Source organism: Leptodactylus fuscus, chromosome 2 (genome assembly GCF_031893055.1).
Source record: "Leptodactylus fuscus isolate aLepFus1 chromosome 2, aLepFus1.hap2, whole genome shotgun sequence".
NCBI classification, from domain to species: Eukaryota; Metazoa; Chordata; class Amphibia; order Anura; family Leptodactylidae; genus Leptodactylus; species Leptodactylus fuscus.
The window spans coordinates 154113480-154136013 of NC_134266.1; the positions used below are offsets into that span (position 1 = coordinate 154113480).

The following is a 22534-nucleotide window of genomic DNA, read 5'->3' on the forward strand; positions in this document are numbered from 1 at the left end:
ACTTGAAACATTTCATAAAGTGTTTTTTTTTTCTTACGATAGAGAGAAAACAGCAAGCTTATAAATCACAAGTTTATACAACAGTCCAGCAATGATGCAATAAAAATTTTACCTGCACAGAAGCGCAGGTAACATCAGTAAATCTAGCCTCCCAGGCTAGTGTTACTGATGCTGGGAGAAGGCGGGGCTTGTGATGCACTCACGTCTCCCTGCCCTGTACCCGCCCACACTCTCCTAAGCCACAACAAGCCCAGCCTACTCCCAGCATCAGTAACACTAGTCTGGGAGGCGGGGACGGCAGCGAGGGGGGGGGGGCGCACGGCACTCTGCAGGCATGTGAAGTAGAGAGAAGAGGAGTGATAACTTGGAGCAGCAACGGCAGCAGTTCTGTGCAGGTAAGTGGGGGGGACTAAGTAGCCGGGATGATTTTTTAATCACTACACAGCGTGGAGTCCAAAATTTGAAGCGTTCACATTTTTGGACTCCATGCTGTGTGGTGAATAGGATTGTTTTTAAAATCCGATCTTCGATCATTAAAAAATCCCATTGACTTGCATTAGGATCGGAAATGGGATCAGGATCTGGTTCAGATGGAAAATGTTCAGAAATCGGATTTTAAAAACGATCTTGAAATCTCAAGATCGGCTCAACCCTACACATGACAGAAAGGTCTCTTTCATAAATAAGGACCCTGGTAGCATGTTTATGTAGCCACCTGCCTGTTAGAATCCAGGCAGGTGGCTCCCCACCACTGTGGATAGGAGCCATGACTGAGCTTTAGTTTATTTGGACAGCCACTTGAGGGACAGCTTTGTGGTACAGCCCATTGTAAAGACAGGATTCTTGCGAGGGACAGGTTAACTTTGTATAGGGGCACTACAGGGATTACCTGTGGACCTGAATTGACTTTTTTTTCCTTTTCTCTGACTCTTTGTTGATAATCTACTCATGTGTAAGATCAAATCCATTTTTTTTACCTTTTTGTGCATATATCTGTATGCAGAATTATTGTGCATTCACATGGAGGAAAATGGCGCTGAATTTGGTGTGGAATCCACGTCAGATACAGAGTTGAAAAAAAAAGCTTCCCACTGACTTAAATGGGTTCCTTTTTCTGCAGAAAAGCTGCATTTTGAAAAACGCAGCATGTTAATTTTAGCTGTGGAATTGTGAGCATTTTCCAATTAGATTTAATAAAAGAAGAAAAATGCAGGAAAATCTTTTAGGGTCCATTCACACGGAGTACACGCGTGCTCATTTTGGCAAAACACACGTGTAAAGAATAGACGTGTAAAAATAAGACTCCCATTGACTTCAATGACATTTTTTACACGTGTAAAAAACGTGCCAAAAAAGTGACATGTATTTTGATGTGTTTTTTTTACACGTGCAAAAAAATGTCATTGAAGTCAATGGGAGTCTTATTTTTACACGTGTATTCTTTACACGTGTGTTTTGCCAAAATGAGCGCACATTTACTCCGTATGAATGGACCCTTAGGGGAATTTATTAAGTTATTTGTAACAACAGTGTGGGGTAAAAAAAAAAAAAAGTCAAATAATTTATGACTTTTTAGTCATCTTGACACTTTTCAAAATGGCCAGAAAAGTGAGTGGCGCTTAGGAAAATCAAGAGATTTTCCACAAATAAACCAAGTTCTAAGCCAGGAAAAGGCACAAAAAGTGGTACAAACATATTTTGGCTTATGGCAACTGTAGATTTAATTTTCTGACTTAAAGACAGCCTGACTTAAAATTCCCTCTTATATCCTAAGTGTCCAGGATACAAAACTTTGTAAATTGAGGGTGCAGCCCACAAAAAGATACAAAATACAATGATTGCCAAATAATACTGGACTGCTGTTTTTAAGACACTCCATTGATTTTTTTCTTTTACTAATTATATTGTCTGAAAGACTATCCCATCAATAGTGACGGTTATATATTCACAGTTTCTTTTGTTGTCCTTCTTTTCACCTTCATCAATGAATCACAAAATCTCAATGTGACCTCTTTATTCTGACAAGGGTTGCTGTGCAATAAAGAGGTCTCTCTCTGCTACCGGCAGATACTATTGAGAACTACCATGTGACCTCAGATTTGTTAAAGTCCTGCCCCTTGTTCCAACTTTTCCAGTGTTATCAGCGTCAGTTGAACAGCTTTACAAGGACCTTCCAGGATTTTTGATGACATCATTCTTGCAGTCTAAGGCTGAATTCACACAGAGTTTTTTGATTAATAACTTGGGCAGGAATCCGCCTCAAAATCAGCCTCCAAAAAAGCCTCCCAATAGAGTTCTATTGATAGGCTTTTTTTTTGGAGGCTGATTTTGAAGCGGATTCCTGATCAAATTACTGACCAAAAAACTCTGTGTGAACTCAGTCTAAGGAGGGTTGATTTCAGTGTAAGTGGTGCAGGCTTATTCAGAAACAGGAACTAGACATGGTTACACGAACTAGACCTGGGTGAAAGCGTCAGCAATTGCAGATTGTAAATATTCTTGATGACTACATTACATAGCTAGACAAAAAAGAAAATGTAATTCCACTTTAATGTTCATATATATGGAACCTGAGACATATTGCAGCTACTCATAAACTCTCAGATAAGATTTGGTTTGGTGAGAAAAAAAGAGGACAAAAAAGGAGGTTAAAATGGGAGTCTCTGACAATATACTGTTACCATTGCCTTATATTAAAATAGATCTCTTTACCTGTATACAACACTCGGGGAAAAGAATCAATAAATATCACATCATTCATTGATGTTTTTATCTTCTTTTGGTTCAGCAACAAGAAATGCCAGGACATCTGTAAATGAGAGAAATTGGGGTATATATCAAAATCACTGACTAATTTATTTTAATTTTGCTGTTGTACACAAATAAGGTAAGGTCTCATTCACACTAGTATATTTTGGTCTCTTGCATCACTCTTTGAAATGTCAAAACCATGAATGGAACCTATAAGAAGCAGATAATGGAAAGAGCTGCAGAACTTCTTTGTTTTGAAGCCACTCCTGGGTAGACTATTTGAGCCATTTATCTGAATAGTCATCTGTCTGCCAGCATTGCCGAGAACTAGGCTGGCAGCTACACTCTATAAATGTTGTCCCTGATAAGTCAAACATCTCAGGGCTCGTTCACATCTAAGCCCGTACGCCGTTCTGCAGGTTTCCATTTCCTGCACAAAACAGGGGCAGGAGACGGAAACCTGCCGGCATGTTTCAAGCCCATTCATTTGAATGGGCTTGAAAAGTCTCCGGCCGTGTGCGCCGGTGAGTGTTTTATGGGCTCCGCGGCGAAACTGTTTTTTTTAAACCGGACTCAGAGTCGGACATTCGGTCCCCTGTGTCCGGTTTTAAAAAAAAAATGGTTTCTCCGCGGAGCACATAAAACGCTCCCCTGCGTTCACGGCTGGACTCGGCATGACAGGTTTCTGTCTTCTGCATGCAGAAAACGGAAACCTGAAAACAGAGTTCAGGCACTGGTGTGACCCCAGCGTCACATGGTATTTGGTTATACTGAAAACCTTGGATGTCCATGGCATTAGTGACACACTTCCTTTCACAGATCATAGTTTGCATCCCGACTAGGGTTGAGCGATCGGGATCGGAAAAGATCGGACTCCAATTGGCGATCGAGTAAATTTCACGATTGCAATCAGAATTCCGATTCCGATCTTTTTAGGCGGGATCGAGGTCGGAGGTTATTTCCCACAATGCTTTGCTACTCGCCAAGCATTGTGGGAAAAGCTAACAATGTTGGCTAGGTCCCATAGGAATGAATGGATGCAGCCGGCACACAGCCTGTGCCAGTGTCCAGCCACTTAACCCCTTGGGCACCGGCTGCGTCCAATCATTCTAATGGGAGACTAGCTAACATCTCTAGTAGCTAACTCTTACCTGCACCGAAGTGCTGCCACTGGCCCGGTCCCCACTGTTCTCGATCCTCTTCTCGCCTCGCTGACCCCCACCTACCAGGTTAGTGTTACAGACCTAGGAAGAAGGCTGGGCTTGTGGCTTAGGAGAGTGTGGGCGGATACTGGGAGGGGAGCATTCACGTCTCCCCGCCCTGTACCCACTCACACTCTCCTAAGCCACAAGCCCTGCCTTTTTTCTAGGTCTGTAACACTAACCTGGGAGGTGGGGGGCAGCGAGGCGAGAAGAGATGAGAAGAGGATCGAGAATAGTGGGGAACGGACCAGTGGCAGTGCTTCTGTGCAGGTAAGTGGACAACAGGGGGGGACTAAATAGGATTTTTTTTTTAATCACTACACAGCCTGGAGTCGTTCAATTTTTAGACTCCATGCTGTGTAGTGAATAAGATCGTTTTTAAAATCTGATCTTCCATTATTAAAAAATTCCCATTGTCTTGCATTGGGATCGGAATTGGGATCGGGTTCGAATGGAAAATGATTGGAAATGGGATTTTAAAAACGATCCTGAAATCTTAAGATCGCCTCAACCCTAATCCCAACCCTCACAGTTTAATTTTGTTATTATACTGTGCAGATACAGTATAATATAGAATAATTCCTAGTGTGTCAATTCTCATGTTTTACATTGGGTACTATTTCACTCATTTCATATCTGGTATAATTATATAGAACGAAAAAAAGTTGTAAGAGGAAAGATATAATTATATCTTTTCATATAACTACATTTTCATAACAAAACATCACCATGAATAGTTTGCATTTGGGAAAATACAATTTAAGGTATAACGCATGGGATAAATGTTTTGGAAATTGACATATTGTACTTTTATAACATTAGTATTTATATACAAATTGATTGTATAATGTATGGTTTTACTTTCAGATAGTGTCTGGTAATATTTTTACTCATATTTTAAATTTTATGCTAACAGCTATATGAACACCAAACAACAAAAGATGTAAATATGAAAATATTCTTGATCTCTCACAATTTCTGAAACATAAGCCTTTTTAAATAGGTATAGATAGATTTCTGTGATATCTACTGCTCAGCTCAAAAATTCAACACAACTAGTGTTAAAGCATAAACCCACATTGTACAAAATATCCTTCTGTTTTTCCTTAGCTGCCATGGACTCCTAGTATATCTTCTCTTCTCAGCTTATCTGTGTCTACGTCTGTAACATATTACTCTGTATTATCCTGTATCTGTATTACTATGCTGCTGTAACACGCTGAAATTTCCCCAAGGTGGGACTATTAAAGGATTATCTTATATCCGACTGCAATGTTGAGCAAAGACGATATATTGTTGTTACAATACATCATACATGTCATCCCATCATCACATTGAGGTCGAGACCACACGTGACACAGTTGTAGCAGGTTAACCACTGGCAGGATCATGGCTAACCCCCTGCAATATAGATTATCAGCGTAGTGGATGAGATTAAATAAATCCCATCCATACACTGCTTAAAAAAAAATAAATGAATAAAATAAAACTGAACCTGAATCTTGAAACTGTAGCAGGTCAATTTTTGATTCAGATTTGGTGCAGTTTTCAACTTTTGAAATGCAAAGAGTGAAAATGAGTCCAGCCACAGATAGGATAAGGGCCCATGTTGCGGAAACACAGCGTTCTTTGCTGCAGATTTTGCTGTGGCTTTTTTAACCAAAATCAGGAGTGGCGTGAAAAGGAATGGAAAATATAAAAGGAAGCTCTTAGAGGTTTCCCTTTTATTAAATCCACTCCTGGCTTTGTATTAAAAGAAAAACGCAGCAAAATCTGCAACAAAAAAACGCTGTGTTTCCACAATGTGGGACTTTAGTCTTAAACTTTTCATTCTGGCACGGCCGCAAAATTACGCTCGTTATACGCCCGTAACGATACATTGAAATGAATGGGATCTGTTTCGAGTGCTCACATTCTGACATGTGTATACGTGCCAGAATGTGCATGCGTTAATTCCGTGTGAACTCGAACTAAAGTCCAACACAAGAGGTACAGAAAAGAATGAGAAAAAGACGAAAAGGGGGTGGGGGGAGGGTTTGGTAGAAAGTACATAGGGATGTTACAGAGTTCAGAGAGTGGCACCTGGATAGATAAGAAGGAAGTGTGAAAGATAAGTGAGTAATAAAAGGTATTTTTTGGTGAGCAAGATTGTTTTTTCGAAGTATGGAAACCATGTTTTTTATATGGCGAATGTTCAGTATTTCCTGAAGCCAGTCCAATCAAGTAGGGGGGAATCTAGATTTCCAGAGACGCGGAACTATCGACCTGACTGCAATCAGCAAAAAGCCGATCAAACGGCAGGCATGCTTCGGAATCTCGTATGGAAATAAAGAAATAAGAAGAGGGGCTGGATCGTCCTCCAATACAACACCAGTCACCTTCCTAATAACCCTGTAAACCTCGATTCAGAAGGGGTAGAGGCAGGAGCACTTTCACCAAACATCAAGCACAGTGTCACCTGCTTTTTGACCCTGGCATGTCCATTTTTGGATGACACCCAAAGCTGATCCACAAAGTGTAGCCTTAGCCTTCAGCCACCTAAAAGATGGGACACCAACCACTGTGACGCTCAGCAATTCAACTTAGATTCTTGTGGATAAGTGCTATTACGGTGTATTCACATGAAGGAAAATGGCACTGAATTTGGTATGGAAGCCACGTCAGATTCAGTGCTGCGCATAATTGACCACAACAGTTTTGGAAATTGCAGAGTGAACGCTGCACATATTTTTCTGCAAAGTGGTGAAGAAATTCGCTAGAATCCCATCCACTTTGTTGTGACTGTAAAACGTTGCGATTATTTCTTCAGCATTTCCGCCACATGGGGCTCCGGCCTAAAACTGTTTTTACGTACTGTATATTATGGTTATAGCAGCAGGAAACTGATGAGAAGTTCTCTTTAAGTTCACTGCTATGGGCTATACTGATTTACATATATTGTTTAAGGGTCTTTAGAGGTGGCAGCACGATGCTAAAGAAATAGAATTATTATAATCTTTACTAATATAATTTAGTATATGATTTGGAATGAGAGAATCCCACACAATTGTACCCAATATCATACAGACCATCTTTGGAGCTCCAGGACAAATTCCACATGGATGGAAAAGGTATATTTTCCAACTTCCATCCATTTCAAAAGGAGTTCTGAGGTGGAATCTGCCTGGAGATCGCACAGGACACATATTTTTCCACTAACTGAAACATATCAGCTATTGCCTTCCATTGTAATGAATGGGAGGCAGATTTCATGCAGAATTAGAGGCGTGTGAAGACCCCGTTAGGTGGATAATGGTCCACACAGGGTCCAGGTGCAAGTGCTACCTCAGCACCTCCTATAGATACAACCCTATGGATGTACTATATTGACATTGTCTTTTTCAATCATCATACACTCTTTGGGCACCTAATTGAAATTAGAAAATTTCTTATGACAGACATCATTAAAATGCAATAAACAGCAATTAAACTTCACCCACTACTAGTGATTCACATGTCTAATTAACTTCAATAAATATAGAGATTAACACAAAGCATAAATAATGAATGAATAACCTGCAGAACCACATGAGCGTGGTATTTCTGCATGTGAAGCTCTATTTTGTTGTTATTAAAAGATTATACTGTGTGTATTAGACTCCAATTACATGTTGAATGAAGCATTAAGAATAATGCTCTGGGTTGAGTAGGCTCTAATTGCAATTAAGTGGATTGCTTGAATCCTTCAGCAATATCAGTCTGTCTCTGGAGATTCCAGAGATAAGGTGGACACATATATATTAGTTCTAAATATTAATAAAGCAAACTGTAGGCATTGCATAACTGCATACATAATATATTGCCTTATAAAAATAGCTTCGGCATAGATATGAATGGGATTCAGAGAAGCAATTAATATGAACAGGTGATTCAGAGATAAGAACTTTATATGATCCGCAGCATGATATCAAAAGAGCTTTTACAGGGCTCTTATAATCACTTTATCAAAGTTACAGACGTATCAAGGTTTAACTTGACATTAAACATGACCTTTCCCGCTAATGTCCCCCAAAATTGTGTGTCCCTAAACTGTGCATTAACGCCAGTCCCTGGTTGGCAATGATGGATTACTATATAGGTGGTGTGGGCAGTCACTTCTGGCGCAAGCTTTCAAGTGGGTCCATAGCCATCCAATCTGCTTTTGGATATCACAGAAGGTGCCATAAAGCCTCTCCTTCTACACTAGCAGTATACACCTGCTTAGGAGTTGTAGTGTGATGTCCATAGCAGATGCTTTTAAAGGGTTTATTCTACAACGTCTACTGCTGTTGATGCTATATGGTGAGTACACATATACAGTGCAGACCTACAATACAGTGCAGAAAGTGGAACCTGGCATGATAAAGTGATCATGTACTATATTCTATACTACTACTTGTTTGCTCCATGAGATGGAAAATTCAATTAAATGCAAGCATACAGGTATATGTCAGATAAAGGTAATCCTGTACCACTTACTGTTTTCAGATGTGCTAGGAAGTCTAGTGGAATAGATGCTCCCAGCTCAGAAATAAGCCACACACAGGACTGTCTCTCCTCTTTCTGTGAAACTGTAAGGATTAGATGTAATAGCATTAATAAGCCATATCACTGGGTCACATATTCAGTAAACATTTTCCTTTATAATACCCAGTGTAGCATAACACCAATGTCATATCTGACAGCTAAACATTTTGGCACCTATGCGATATCTGAATAATGTATGGTAGAAATCCACGGCTTCAGGTTTGAATACCATTTTACACTTTACATCTAGATTCAATCTACTGTATATAACTGCAAATACACCATCTTGCATATACTTTCTGATAAGTGTAGTACTTACACACGACATTTGTTTTGGAAATCGCAGCATGTCAATTATACCTATGGAAACACCAGTAGTGTCCCTGTAGGAATTATTGAAGCAGAAAGTCTGCAGAGGAAACCTCGGTAGACTTTGTGAAAAGTGCTGCGAAAAAAAAAAACATGATGCGTTGGGGCCTTAGCCTAAAACACATAGAAAATGAGGTGAAAAGCATGTGTACGTTTTTTTCGTGTGAATTATTACTGAAGTTTTAGTTTATCTGCCTCAATTTGTTGAAACTTATTATGATGCAGAAGAAACCTAAATCTATCAGACTACAGTGAAATACAAATTACTACATTTCAGGAGGAACTCTAAACTGTTTTAGGTGTATTAGTCAACACAGTGTCAACAGTATCCAATAGCAACATGCAGAACTAGGCGATTGTAAAATTGTGTAGTGTAAAGGTAACCATTCACGTAATTCGGCTTTCAGATATTTTTCCCAGCTACCCCATGTTAATGCAGGACAGTAAGCAGTGGTGTAACTAGGACTGGCGGGGCCCCGTGGCGAACTTTTGACATGGGCCCCCCGACCGACACCGAAGACCTCGACCGACCCACTCCTACGCATTCCTGTGCACTCTATTATACCCCATAGTGGCTCCTGCACACAGTATTATACCCCATAGTGTCCCCTGCACACAGTATTATCCCCATAGTGGCCCCCTCACACAGTATTATACCCCATAGTGTCCCCAGCACACAGTATTATGTCCATTAGTGGCCCCTGCACACAGTATTATCCCCCATAGTGTCCCCTACACACAGTATTATCCCCCATAGTGGCCCCTGCACACAGTATTATTCCCCATAGTGGCCCCTGCACACAGTATTATCCCCCATAGGGGCCCCTCCACACAGTATTATCCCCCATAGTGGCCCCTGCACACAGTATTATCCCCCATAGTGGCCCCTGCACACAGTATTATGCCCCACTGTGGACACTCATAAACAATTATTATACTCTGGAGTCTTTTCACCGCAGGCTCCACAAACACTATCATTATACTCGGGGATCTTTTAAGACCCCAGGGTATAATAATCAGAGACTCAGGGGGAGAAAAACATAAAAAAACACTGTTACCTATCTCCCGGTTCTGCTGCAGTCCTCCGCTGTCTGCCTCCGCCGTAGTCCATCTTCAATAATGTCAGACGTCACATGACCCAGGACCCAGGCCGAGGTCATGAGACATCAGACGACTAGGCCTGAAGCCTGCCCGGATCATGAAGAGTGTAACAGTGTTTTTTATGTTTCCTTCCTATCCCGGGCCTCCGATCATTATACTCAAGGGTCTGAAAAGATCCCTGAGTATACTGATAGTGTTTGTGGGGCCCGCGGTGTCACTTACAGATCCCGGCCCCTGCTGTTCATCTCCCATGAAAATAAGGATCAAGAAAAGTAATTCAATTCATGTAAATGATTAGGTGTATGCAATGTTATGTAAATGATGTTATAATGTATATTTTAGTATTACATGGACAATAGCTTGAAATGCTATTCTAGTTCTGGAAAACTGTTAGAAATGCTGAATTCATTGCAATCTATATAAGGTTCTGTCTAAGACTATACTATACATAGTATACGTACTATAATATACTATACTACTGTATATGAAACTAGTTAAATACCTGACCTATCATGATAAAAGACAGTCTAAGGTCCCACGTTGTGAGCTGCAGCCAAAGCGTGCTATGAAAAAGACAGTGGCAGAAACGCATTGAGGTTTTCACAGTAAACACTTTCTGTCCCTATTATGTATATTTATGGAAAGCACCAGTCTTTCTATAGGTATAACTGACATGCTGCAATTTACAAAAATACAACAGTTTTTGAAATCCCAGCATGTCTGCAGCAGATATTTTTCTGCAATGCGTGAAAGGTATTAGCCAGAATCCCATCCACTTTGCAGGTACCGTAAAAACCACAGCATTTTCACCATGGTCAAATCGCTACATTTTTGCAACAAACAGCTCCGGCCTAAATGTGTTACTATACCTCGCATTTTTGCAGCATATTGGAGGCTCTTGGAGAGATTCTTCAACATGGCTTTTGATGCCAGATGAAGATTTTCTATAATGAGCCAGCCACTGTGATTCATTGTGTCATTTAGTGCTGCTTTCACCTCTTCCTCATTTCCATTCGTCATACTGACTGTGAACAATGGTATGCTTTTCTCCTAAGAACAAGGAAACATAATTATGTTTCTTCACAGAAAAACACAAATATTTAAGGTTTCATACATATCGCATGCTTTATTTCTCTATGCAATGTACTTTAAGCCAATTATTAGCTGAGATTTTTTGCTTTATGATTAAACACAGTTGGCATAATATAAGACTAGAGCAGTTTGCTTTCTCTTTTCTCTTTCAGTAAAGTAAGCTGGAAGGAAGAGTAAATGCAATGCAATTGCTAACATAATAAAAAGTAATGTGCATTTTGGACAGCTGCGAACAGCGGGAAGCTATTGGATGCCTGTTTGTAACTTCAGTGCACCTGGCTTTCCTCACCAGGGTGGTAGATTTGTGAGCATGCCCTTATCTATAAAAATTATACTCTGAATATTAGTGGATACAATAGACTTAAGAAGATATAATCAATCATAAAAACACAGTGAAAAACAACATGCAATCAATGTAATAAATAGACCATGCCGTGTACTGTAACATGAATGGACTCATTTTCCTTTGTGACCACAGATAATATTGTCTTAATAGATCTGTGTGTCATAGTCACAGTCAATTATTCAGATAGGAATGCAATGAACACTACAGCATGACTTTATGAAAGCAGAAAGTGCTGCATCTTTCAGTACACAGAAATGAGCATATGGGATACCATACCCCAGTATCAGCTATGGAAGTTTAGAGGACAAATGCTTGAACAAGTGGAGCAAATACTCCACATAATTATTGTAGGAACAGAGGACCATAGGTTGGGTAGTTGTTAGAGATGAGCGAACAGTAAAATATTCGAGGTTCGATATTCGTTTCGAGTAGCCCCTCAATATTCGACTACTTGAATCGAATATCGAACCCTATTATAGTCTATGGGGGGAAAATGCTCGTTTCAGGGGTAGGCAACATTCGATCAAATTATACTTACCAAGTTCACGAGTGAGGGTCGGGCTGGATCCTCCGAGAAGTCTTCTCCTTGCAGCGTCCCCGCGGCATCTTCTGGCTCTGAATTCACTCTACCAGGCATCGGGCCTGGGCAGAGCCGACTGCGCATGCCCGCACTACAAGCGGACATGCGCAGTCGGCTCTGCCCAGACCTGATGCCTGGCAGAGTGAATGAAGAGCCGGAAGACGCCGCGGGGAAGCTGCACGGAGAAGACTTCTAAAGGTAGGAGAAGAACCAGCGTTGATTGGCCGATGGTATAGCATTCGGCCAATCAATGCTGGTTCTGCATCGAACTTTTACATTCGAATAGCGAGTGGTACTCGATCGAGTACGAGTATTTAGAATACAGTAGTATTCGATCAAATACCTACTCGATCGAGTACTACTCGCTCATCTCTAGTAGTTGTCAATAGTGAAGACTGTGATGTCTACTGGAGCTACTGATAGTCTGTGTAATACTAAGGCCTGGGGTCTGTTTTACTGGTATCTGTCACCAAAACAGTCGTTGTTGTAGTCAAATAGCCAAGGTTTTTGCTTCCTGATCAAGGCCTCTATTGCTTAGATATTAGCTTTTCTCCATATTTGCTAATGAGCTGCTTGGTACAGTACCGTACACCTACCAATTCATTAGTATATCAGGAAAAAATGGTAATCTCAGCAATGGAAGCTCCGATCGGGAAGTAAAAAAATGGTTCTAATCCAGTGAACCCCAGATATCTGACTATTCTTATAGTTCAATAGTGACATACTCCCTTTAAGAGGAACAAGACATGGTGCCAACCTTTATAAGTTTGAACATCAGGAAATGGATTGAAGGTTGGAATGTATGCAAAGCCACAGGGTCAACAAGGAATATTTTGCACTATTTCTAAATACATCAATGCTATCTATTTAACTCATAGCCCACTACAAAAAATTACCATGTCATAATGCCTTATTCCCTAAAGGAAAAAAAAAAAAAAGATCTGTTGTATAGCTATGCAGTAAGCAAATGCTGTAAAATAATGCCAAGGGTTTAGACCACAAATGGATAACATCCTGTACAAGTGTTTTTGTTATGTACATCTTTTCAGCAGGGATTGAAAGCGCCAAGATTAACACCGTTTCTCCTGCGTGATGTGCTTATTTCAATCAAGAGCACATTGTGTGAAGCACAAGATACTGGCACAGGATAGCGAGGAAAAAAATAAATAAAACAAGACACTGCAGATTAACAGGAAGCGTCTCTTCACGCTGTTTCTCAGCAAGTTGCCATCTACAATGTATGTCTGTCTAATCTATTACTTGCCACAATGTATGATAGAGGATTCATCATTTCAGATCATTAAAATGAATGATGTGAAATGCGATGAAATAAACTTAATTATGATCTTTCAACATTCTCAAAAAAGATCCATAATATTATTATGAAAAGGAACATCCTCTTATTAAGTTGTTTTACATGATGCGAGTAGAAAAGAAATATACTGCAATCCATTATGAGAAACAGAAATAATGGATGAAAGTATTTCACATTTCAACCTCCTTGGGGTATAAGTTTTTGTAAATGACAGTCACTGGCAGACATATATGTGGCGCATACAGGATTTCCAACAGCACTATTGAAAAATGTATAGTGAAAATAATGTCCAGCAGATGACAAAGGCTAAAAAGATTAAAAAAAGACAAACCTGGTACCCACCTGTTGACTCAATACTCAATGCAGAATGACTTCATTATGAAAAGGTAAGTGTTCTCGGGCTGAATGATTTGTTTTAGTCCTCTTATTTATAAAAAAAAAAAAGTATACCTTTCTGATTTTAAAGGAAACGCTATCTCTCCCTATAGAACCCAATGATATGAACACTCTCGCCAATAAGCAAGGCCACTCAATACGTGCAATGTCCTTTACATTGTACAGCAAGTGGGGAGGGCATGCTTGGACCTGGGCATCAATGCAATTGCCATAATCAGATTGGGCCAAAGAAAGGGAATGAGCTTATTTCCTTAAAAACATAAAAATCGTACAGTCTCTTCATTCTCTATGAATAAGAGGGCTTAAAGTTTTATTTCACACAAAATCAAGGGTGAGTAAGCTATGGTGAAATGGTTCACCAGTCCAGTTACTGTATATTCGACCACCTCTCCTGCCTTCATAGCCCAATGATGCATAAGTTTATGGCAAAATTGCTATTTTTCAATAAGATAACACTGCCCAAATCAAATGCAATTTGCAACATTCATGTTACTATGGCAAAGATGCTGGCTGAAGCGATGAACAATACATAGTGATGAAACAAAAAGTGTGAACCAATTTTTACCTTTGCTGCATAGCAGATAGCCTCTTGAGCTTTGGATCTCATAATAGCTCCTCCAGGTGAAAGTGTGTTGGTCCTCTTCGAAGGTTCAAGAAGTAAGATGCCATATGTACTTTCTTCCAATACTAGAAAGGAAACAACATTTAAATATTTGGGTTATGTATAACCACCACTGAGTACATGAAAAGAGCAAATAATGTTAAATTTGAAGATAGCAGTCTTGACAAGATCCCCATTCAATATAAGGCCGGCCTAATATGCACATTATAAAATGAGCTGGTAATATTATTCACACAGATGTAATAAAGGGTCTTAAAAATGGAAATATGTTAGGAAATCATTATTACATGCACTGTATGTTACTTTAATAACTAGCTCCCGAATATCGCATCAGGAGCAAATATACTGTGAGGCTCCGTTCCCACGGAGTAACACGCCGCTCATTCTGACACATAAACACGTGTCAGAGTGAAGCGCTTCAAAACAGATCCCATTGACTTCAATGGGTGCCAGCTTACGCGCAATACCCATTGAACACAATGGGAGGCTTTTTTTTACCTATTGCTTTCAAAATGATACGCGCGTAAGACCGAACCCATTGAAGTCAATGGGATTCTGTTTTACTGTGTTCACTCTGACACGTGTTTACACCATGACAACCTGGATGAAGCGTATATAGCCTGAGAATTAGAATGTATATCTATAGCACTGTATATAGAATGGGTGGATTCAGCCTCTAACCAGTAGAGTTTGGGGAAATCAGGGTGGATTCAGCCTCTAACCTGATTTCCCCAAACTGTTGGTTAGAGGCTGAATCCACCCTGATTTCCCCAAACTCTGCTGGTTAGAGGCTGAATCCACCCTGATTTCCCCAAACTCTGCTGGTTAGAGGCTGAATCCACCCTAATTTCCCCCAAACTCTGCTGGTTAGAGGCTGAATCCACCCTGATTTCCCCAAACTCTGTTGGTTAGAGGCTGAATCCACCCTGATTTACCCAAACTCTGCTGGTTAGAGGCTGAATCCACCCTGATTTTCCCAAACTCTGCTGGTTAGAGGCTGAATCCACCCTGATTTCCCCATACTCTGCTGGTTAGAGGCTGAATCCACCCTGATTTCCCCATACTCTGCTGGTTAGAGGCTGAATCCACCCTGATTTCACCAAACTCTGCTGGTTATAGGCTGAATCCACCCTGATTTCCCCATACTCTGCTGGTTAGAGGCTGAATCCACCCTGATTTCCCCAAACTCTGCTGGTTACAGGCTGAATCCACCCTGATTTCCCCAAACTCTGCTGGTTAGAGGCTGAATCCACCCTGATTTCCCCAAACTCTGCTGGTTACAGGCTGAATCCACCCTGATTTCCCCAAACTCTGCTGGTTAGAGGCTGAATCCACCCTGATTTCCCCAAACTCTGCTGGTTAGAGGCTGAATCCACCCTGATTTCCCCAAACTCTGCTGGTTAGAGGCTGAATCCACCCTGATTTCCCCAAACTTTGCTGGTTAGAGGGTGAATCCACCCTGATTTCACCAAACTCTGCTGGTTAGAGGCTCATCTCACTCCAAGGGCCAAAAACACTGCTGGTGCACGGCTCAACTAACCCCAAGGGCCAAAAACACTGCTAGTGCAAGGCTCAACTAAGTTAAAAGGTCTAAAACTCTGCTGGTAAGAGGCTGAAGTCACCTAAAGGGCCTCAATCTCTGCTGGTAAGAGGCTGAAGTCACCTAAAGGGCCTCAATCTCTGCTGGTAACTCAGCTTATATGCCTCTAACTTCATTTGGAAGGGCTCATATTAAGGGCCAGGAAAGTGAATTTTGGAAGGTCTTACCACATCACACACACACACACATCCACAATGACAGTTAAGGGTGGGTACTGTTAGATTTCCCATTGCCTATTCCATCTGGGGTTGTCATGGGCAACGTGATTTAAAGGGGTGCTTGTTAAGGTTTCATTAGAGTAAAATTTGGGTTTCTGTCCATCCAATTGGGGAGGAAAAAAGGTTTCCAGGAATTTTTCCACTTTCATAGTGGCTTTTTTGAGTGTGGAAAGTGTGTAGTTGATAGGCTGTGATGTTGGGGTAAAACTGTGACTTGGGTTTGTTAGATGCCCCCAGGCATGCTTTCCCTGCTGTCCCAGTTGCATTCCAGAGGTGTTGTCATCATTTGCTGAGGTGTCATAGTGGACTTGGTGACCCTCCTGAGTCAAACATTGGTTTCCCCCTAAACGAGTATTTTTCCCCATAGACTATAATGGGGTTTGATGTTCGATCGAACAGACGAGTATTGAGCGGCTACTCGAATCGAACTGTGAACATTTCACTGTTCGCTCATCTCTAATAAGGATATATAATAAATGTCCTTATGTCCCTATCTCTACTCTGTTTACGATTTTCTACTTTTAATACTTTAATACTTTTAATACTTTTAACGGACATCGTTTGCTATCAGCATAAAAGGTGTCAGTTTGCAATCAGTATGTGCATCAGTCTGTTTTTAGTCTCAAACTGAATGCAAACGGACTGATCACATAATCATGTGTGAACCAAGCCTTACACAGACAAGGTTGTTGCAGTAAACACAATGTCATCTCTGTTTTACATAGTGAGATACTAAACTGTCCAAGCCTTTATTAGCAAACTGAAATGACCTTTTATAATGATGTGTAAAGAATGGGAGAAATAATTTTACATAGCAGGCACATTAAGCAGCAATTCTAAAGCAATGTATTTATGTTTAAAAACTATTGAATTTACATAAGCTAGAAGTATAGATAGAATCCTTAGCCGGCAATACTCCTTTAAGGATAAGTATGACTGTTACTATTATATATCATTTATGAGAATCCTACAATATGTATCAACTCATTTACCTACTAAAATAATAAGTAGACATGTTTGTAAAAGTGAATTTTAGCATCATTGAAATATGTTGTCTTTATGCAAGCTTCCTTTAATAAACACAAGTATAGTTATTCTCTGAAACAACATATACAAGGAGTTAACATCTTTCAAGGATCTTTGTTACTTACTGGCTATGTTATTAAGGCCTGGGCAGAAATCATGAAATTGTAGGTCACTGGACAATTCTTCAACATATCGACATAAAGCAACAGGAAAGTGGTCTGGACAAGCTGCACGAACCACCAACAAGTAGTGAAAGTCATCCAATTGAGATCCCATGTCACCACATGCAGGAAGCTGAAGAATATGTTTCTCTACAGTTTCGTTCTCATCTGGTATTTTATGCAAAAAAAAATTTGCATTAACCTTTTACTTCATTACCAAGAAAAGTTTAATTGGGAGCAGAACATTTCAGTTACTGAATGGTACAATATTGGAGAAAATGAATGGAATTCGGTGTCAGATTGGGATGTATAGGGCCTACCAGTAAAAATTAATTCTTGGGGCCCACTATTCAGCTACATGCACATATTACCTGACACTTATATTCCTTAAATGCCACCAATATAAATGTATTGGTGTCCTAGCCCTGCAGCCCAGCTTTTGTCATTACCCTTCCCGCTGCAGTGAATTTTAGAATTCCTGACTGAGCTCCATTTTTCAAATCTGACACGTGTCACTTTATGTGATAGCAGAGACAGCAACCATCTTTAGGGCTAGTTCACACGTGAACTGCCCGCGCGGGTTTTGACACAGAGAGAGACGCGTCGAGCCGCGTCTCTCTCTTGTCAAAACCCGCCCGCCGCGACCATCGCTGTCGCGGCTTAACCCTCTGCTGTCGGCTCAAATGAATGAGCCGACATAGGAGGGAGCTGCCGAGGGCGGAAGCCGCGCGGCTGAGCCTGCGCGGCTTCCGCCTGAAGAAAGGACATGTCCTTTCTTTTCTCCGCTAGCAGCAGCTCGCCGCTAGCGGAGAACAGAAGCCCGGCGGTCTCCATAGACCACCATTAAGGGGAGGTTTTGGACGCGAAATCCGCTGTCAAAAACCTCCCCTTATACTCACGTGTGAACTAGCCCTTACTAGATCAGAGTGTCAATAGACACGGTGGCCCTTAGGGTGCATTCACACGGAGTAAAATGGAGTGTAATTTGGAGTGTAATTTTTACACGTGTAAAAAATTTACGCGCGTATTTTGGAGCGTTTTTTTACATGTGGCGTTTACGGAGCGTGTTTTTCTACACGCGTAAACGCTCCAAAAAACGTTCCGTAAACGCCACATGTAAAAAAAACGCTCCAAAATACACGTGTACATTTTTTACACGTGTAAAAATTACACTCCAAATTACACTCCATTTTACTCCGTGTGAATGCACCCTTACCCGCTGCGTCATACTATTACGGCACTTTGTTGGAAGCCCATATCGGGATGCGGTTAAGTAGGGCAAGGATAGGGCCATTCATAGAATTTAAAAGTATATGAAAGTAAACTGGGTAGTTTCTTAGTATATTATACTGATGCATAGCGACATTGAAATGCTATACAATGTACGCTGCATGAACTGTATGAAGTACAGTGGTGTATACTGTGACATGCCAGGGGGAGATGGGGGCCCACTGGGAATTAACTTGTTTAGTGAACAGAAAACAAACCAGAGGCTGCAGCAAAAGCAAATTAAGTAGATCTAATTGACCTTTATAAATCACTAGCTAGACTGCATGAAATATTGTGTACAGTTGTGAGCATCAGTATATAAGAAAGGAAGAGTAAAACAAGTATATGAGTATATAACAACTGAAGTAGTTCAGGGACTTACAGTAAGAACAAAGACAATTTAGGGGAGATCTAAGCTGCCTTTTCTCTATTCTAATATAATTGTGATAATTTGGCTTTAATTACTTATTGGAGTATATTGTATATATTGACAATGCATTCACATAATACATGAAATGACATTACCTCCATTACGGTTGTCACAATTCTTTACCAGACACGAGCATGACAACTTAACAGAATCCGTTTTTAGCTTAAGGAATTCATACAGTAATGGCTCACCTGCATCCTACAATACTTTAAATAACATTTGGTAGCAATGAAATATGAGTTAACAAGTGTGCTTCAGGACACTGCTGGCAATGACATGTATACACAATGCTAATAAGAAATAATTAATTAGTAGTTACTGCAATTCACTAAAAGGCCTTTGGCTTAACAGATCTGAAAATGTGAGAAATTATTGTAATTAGCTATACAAAGTATTTAAACAACAGGAGTCACCTGCTAGTGACAGGGTAATAATTTACAGAATAGCATAGATAGAGGGTTACTGTGCAATAAGTAGTAATCTGTTCTGCTATAGATAAAGCACAGCCATGTGCATGGATCCTGTGCAGAGAGACTCTGCTCAGTAGATTTAGGACAAGTGCATAAGCAATGTATTATATATTATTTTAGGGTCAATCCTACTGTCAATGGGTGTTAAATAGCTATGAATATCTCAATCATTGGGAACAGTCATTTTTAGCTAAGCACATCATTGCATAGCCTTTAGAAAGGCTATTCCACACCTACCTTTTGTATGTAAATCGCCTCAGTAGTTTTTGAATAAGTCCGTTTTTATACATATGCTAATTAGGCCGGGTTCACATCTGCGCCCCGGCCTCCGTTATGCAGGTTTCTGTTTCCTGCCCAAAACTGGGCAGCAGACGGAAACCTGCATCCAGTTTTCAAACCCATTCATTTGAATGGGTTTGGAAACTGTTCAGCCGTGAGCGCCAGTGAGTGTTTTGTGCTCTCCACCATGAAACCGTTTTTTTTAACTGGACATATAGTCGGACATGCAGGACTTTGTGTTTGGTTAAAAAAAAAATGGTTTAGCCGCTGAGAGCACAAAATGCTCCCCAGCACTCACAGCCGGACACTGTCTGTCAGGTTTACGTCTTATGTCTGTAGAAGACGGAAACCCGACAGACGGAGATCGGGCGCAGATGTGAACGAGCCGTAAGCCTCCAGTGTGCACTCTGGAAGTGTCTGTCTGCACCCTCTCTACTATTCTTTATGTGTATGAGAGCAGAGAGGCTGCTGTGTTGATGAGTCATCTCCCTGTTCTCATACAAATCAAGAATAGCAGAGAGGGTGTACACAGACACTTCCAGGGTGCAAGGAGAAGGGTAATTAACATATGAATAAAAACGGACTTATTCAAAACCTACAGAGGCAATTTACATACAAAAGGTATGTGTGAAAGTCTTTCTAAAGGCTATGCAAGTATGTGCTTAGCTAAAAATGACTTTTCCCAATGATAGAGCCCCTTTAATATGTAGGACAGGTCTCCACAGTGTTTAGTTAATGAATTTCTCTTGTTATGTAGATAAACAGGTGAATCTCCACTCAGCCAGTGGCACTTCAATAGGTTCCCTCACAGCATGGCTCTATTCCATGTATACTTTCTACAGGATGCAGTGTTAAATAGAGTTTATTTTTAGATCTATATAGCACTACTATAGCAAGCACCCAGAGATAAATTGGCACAGGATGCTTCATTCTGTTTCTTCTACAGGTCCAAATATGCCAGCACTTTGCTCTATACATATGGTGGTTCACAGTAGTACAGCATTCAATAAACACAATTCGTTTGACTGTCACAAAAGAGAATAACAGACACTTCACTTCAACCTTTAAGAACTGTTTCTTATTAGTGAATAGGTAAAGACAATAGATTTCATAAGTAGTTTCTCTGGAGTTGGAAGAGTTAAATGAATTCGTGAGTAACCTGATGTTCATTTACGCCTGAAAAAGCAGGAAGACCTTCAAACCATTTGACCAAGTCCCTCCTGCATTTCCATTCTGAAGGATGCCACTTAAATATCTCCAGGGACACATGATAAATGAATCCATTAGGATTGCAAAGTGGACTGTTGAAGATATAGTAATTCAGTGTCCTAGGGCGCAACCTTTCTTTCATTGTGTTATTAATGTATAGTAGTAGATGCACTGTCACACAAAGTCATTTACGCATTATTAGAAATCAACTTGCCATGTTTATATTCCCTTTCTTGGCTGGTGTGACCTTACATAGGGGATTGTGGAATAGCTATGTATTAAACACAATTGTGTGAACCACATCCAATATGACAAGTTACATCAGAGACCCTGCAGAAATGATCCCCTCTAACATTATGGTTTATTTATGAAAAGTAAAAACGTGGATAAACAAGATTTTATTCCAGCCAAACCGACTTATATGAGCCCTTCACTTGTAAAATAATTGGACTTCAAAGGATACTACTGAAAGCAAATACAATATCTGTGTATGGACAATGTGTGCATAAGAATATAAAACCCTTCTGCATATCCATTGTCTCCTGTGTAGATGTATAAAGATGCTGCAGTCTAATATACTCCTGGGTAAGGAGCTGAAAGTAAATAAAACCTCTTTACATGTCTATTTGGTTATGTAGTTAACACTCTGACCTGAAAAGATGGTGAACATGAGAATAATGCTGCAGCAATCATTCCCAATCTATAACCATTTAGACTGTAAAAAATTATTGCCAAAGTGAAAAAATATCCCCCTTTATCAATCTAAGTTTGGTTCAGCAAGACCACAAGCGGGCTAGATATCTATACTTCCATGTAGCTCTGATTCTCTTACTTTTTCAATACAATTTACCTGAAATTTCAGCATCCGGGTATTCTATTCTATACCATTTCTCCCACTCTGACGGATTCTCAGCAATCTATAACAAATAAAGCATTGTTACAAACACCACAGACAACAATGTAATGTGAATAGAGGTGATGGGAATTTATTCTAAGGCTTCATTTAGGTGTATACTACCCATGTGTAAAGTGTAACTAAGCTTTTAAACAACTTTTGATTTTCTGGTAGCATATGGGTCACTAAAAGGATTGTCCAGGCTTAAGATTTTTATGGCCTATCCTCCAACTAATAATCTCCCACCAATCAGGTATTTATGGCCTATCTTGAGGACAGGCCATACAAACCTTAACTCCAGACAACCTCTTTAATAAATTTTGTAATACACTTTCTTAACAAAGTTTGTCTCCTTTCGGTGAAATCCTCTACTTTTTTATTCTTTCTCTTCTTTCTCTATTGACAGCTGAAATCTATACATTTCTTTCATTAAGTGGGAGGGATGGGCTCTTGTGTAATAGAGGGAAGGTCAATGTACAGCAAAACCACGGCACATACCAATAACATATAGTTGGAAGCATAACAGAGCTTATTGGGGGGGGGGGGTTAACACCATTTGAGTATTTGATGAGTATTCATCCACCAAATGTATGAGCCAAATTATATCAATATCTACAGATTCACAGGATGACATTTAGGTTGTAATTGACCTTTATCA

General features: G+C 40.2%; 1 protein-coding gene across 1 annotated transcript in view; it reads right to left on the bottom strand.

Moving 5' to 3' along the window:
• LOC142194092 (uncharacterized) overlaps positions 1–22534 on the bottom strand; it is a 412519-nt gene that overhangs the window by 65832 nt on the left and 324153 nt on the right. Inside the window, exons 83-88 of the mRNA XM_075263119.1 lie at positions 21832–21898; positions 17289–17492; positions 14263–14384; positions 10838–11018; positions 8451–8542; positions 2713–2809 (exon numbers count right to left, since the gene is read on the bottom strand). Of these exons, the coding sequence (XP_075119220.1) occupies positions 2713–2809; positions 8451–8542; positions 10838–11018; positions 14263–14384; positions 17289–17492; positions 21832–21898 (763 nt within the window). The remainder of the gene's footprint in view (positions 1–2712; positions 2810–8450; positions 8543–10837; positions 11019–14262; positions 14385–17288; positions 17493–21831; positions 21899–22534) is intronic.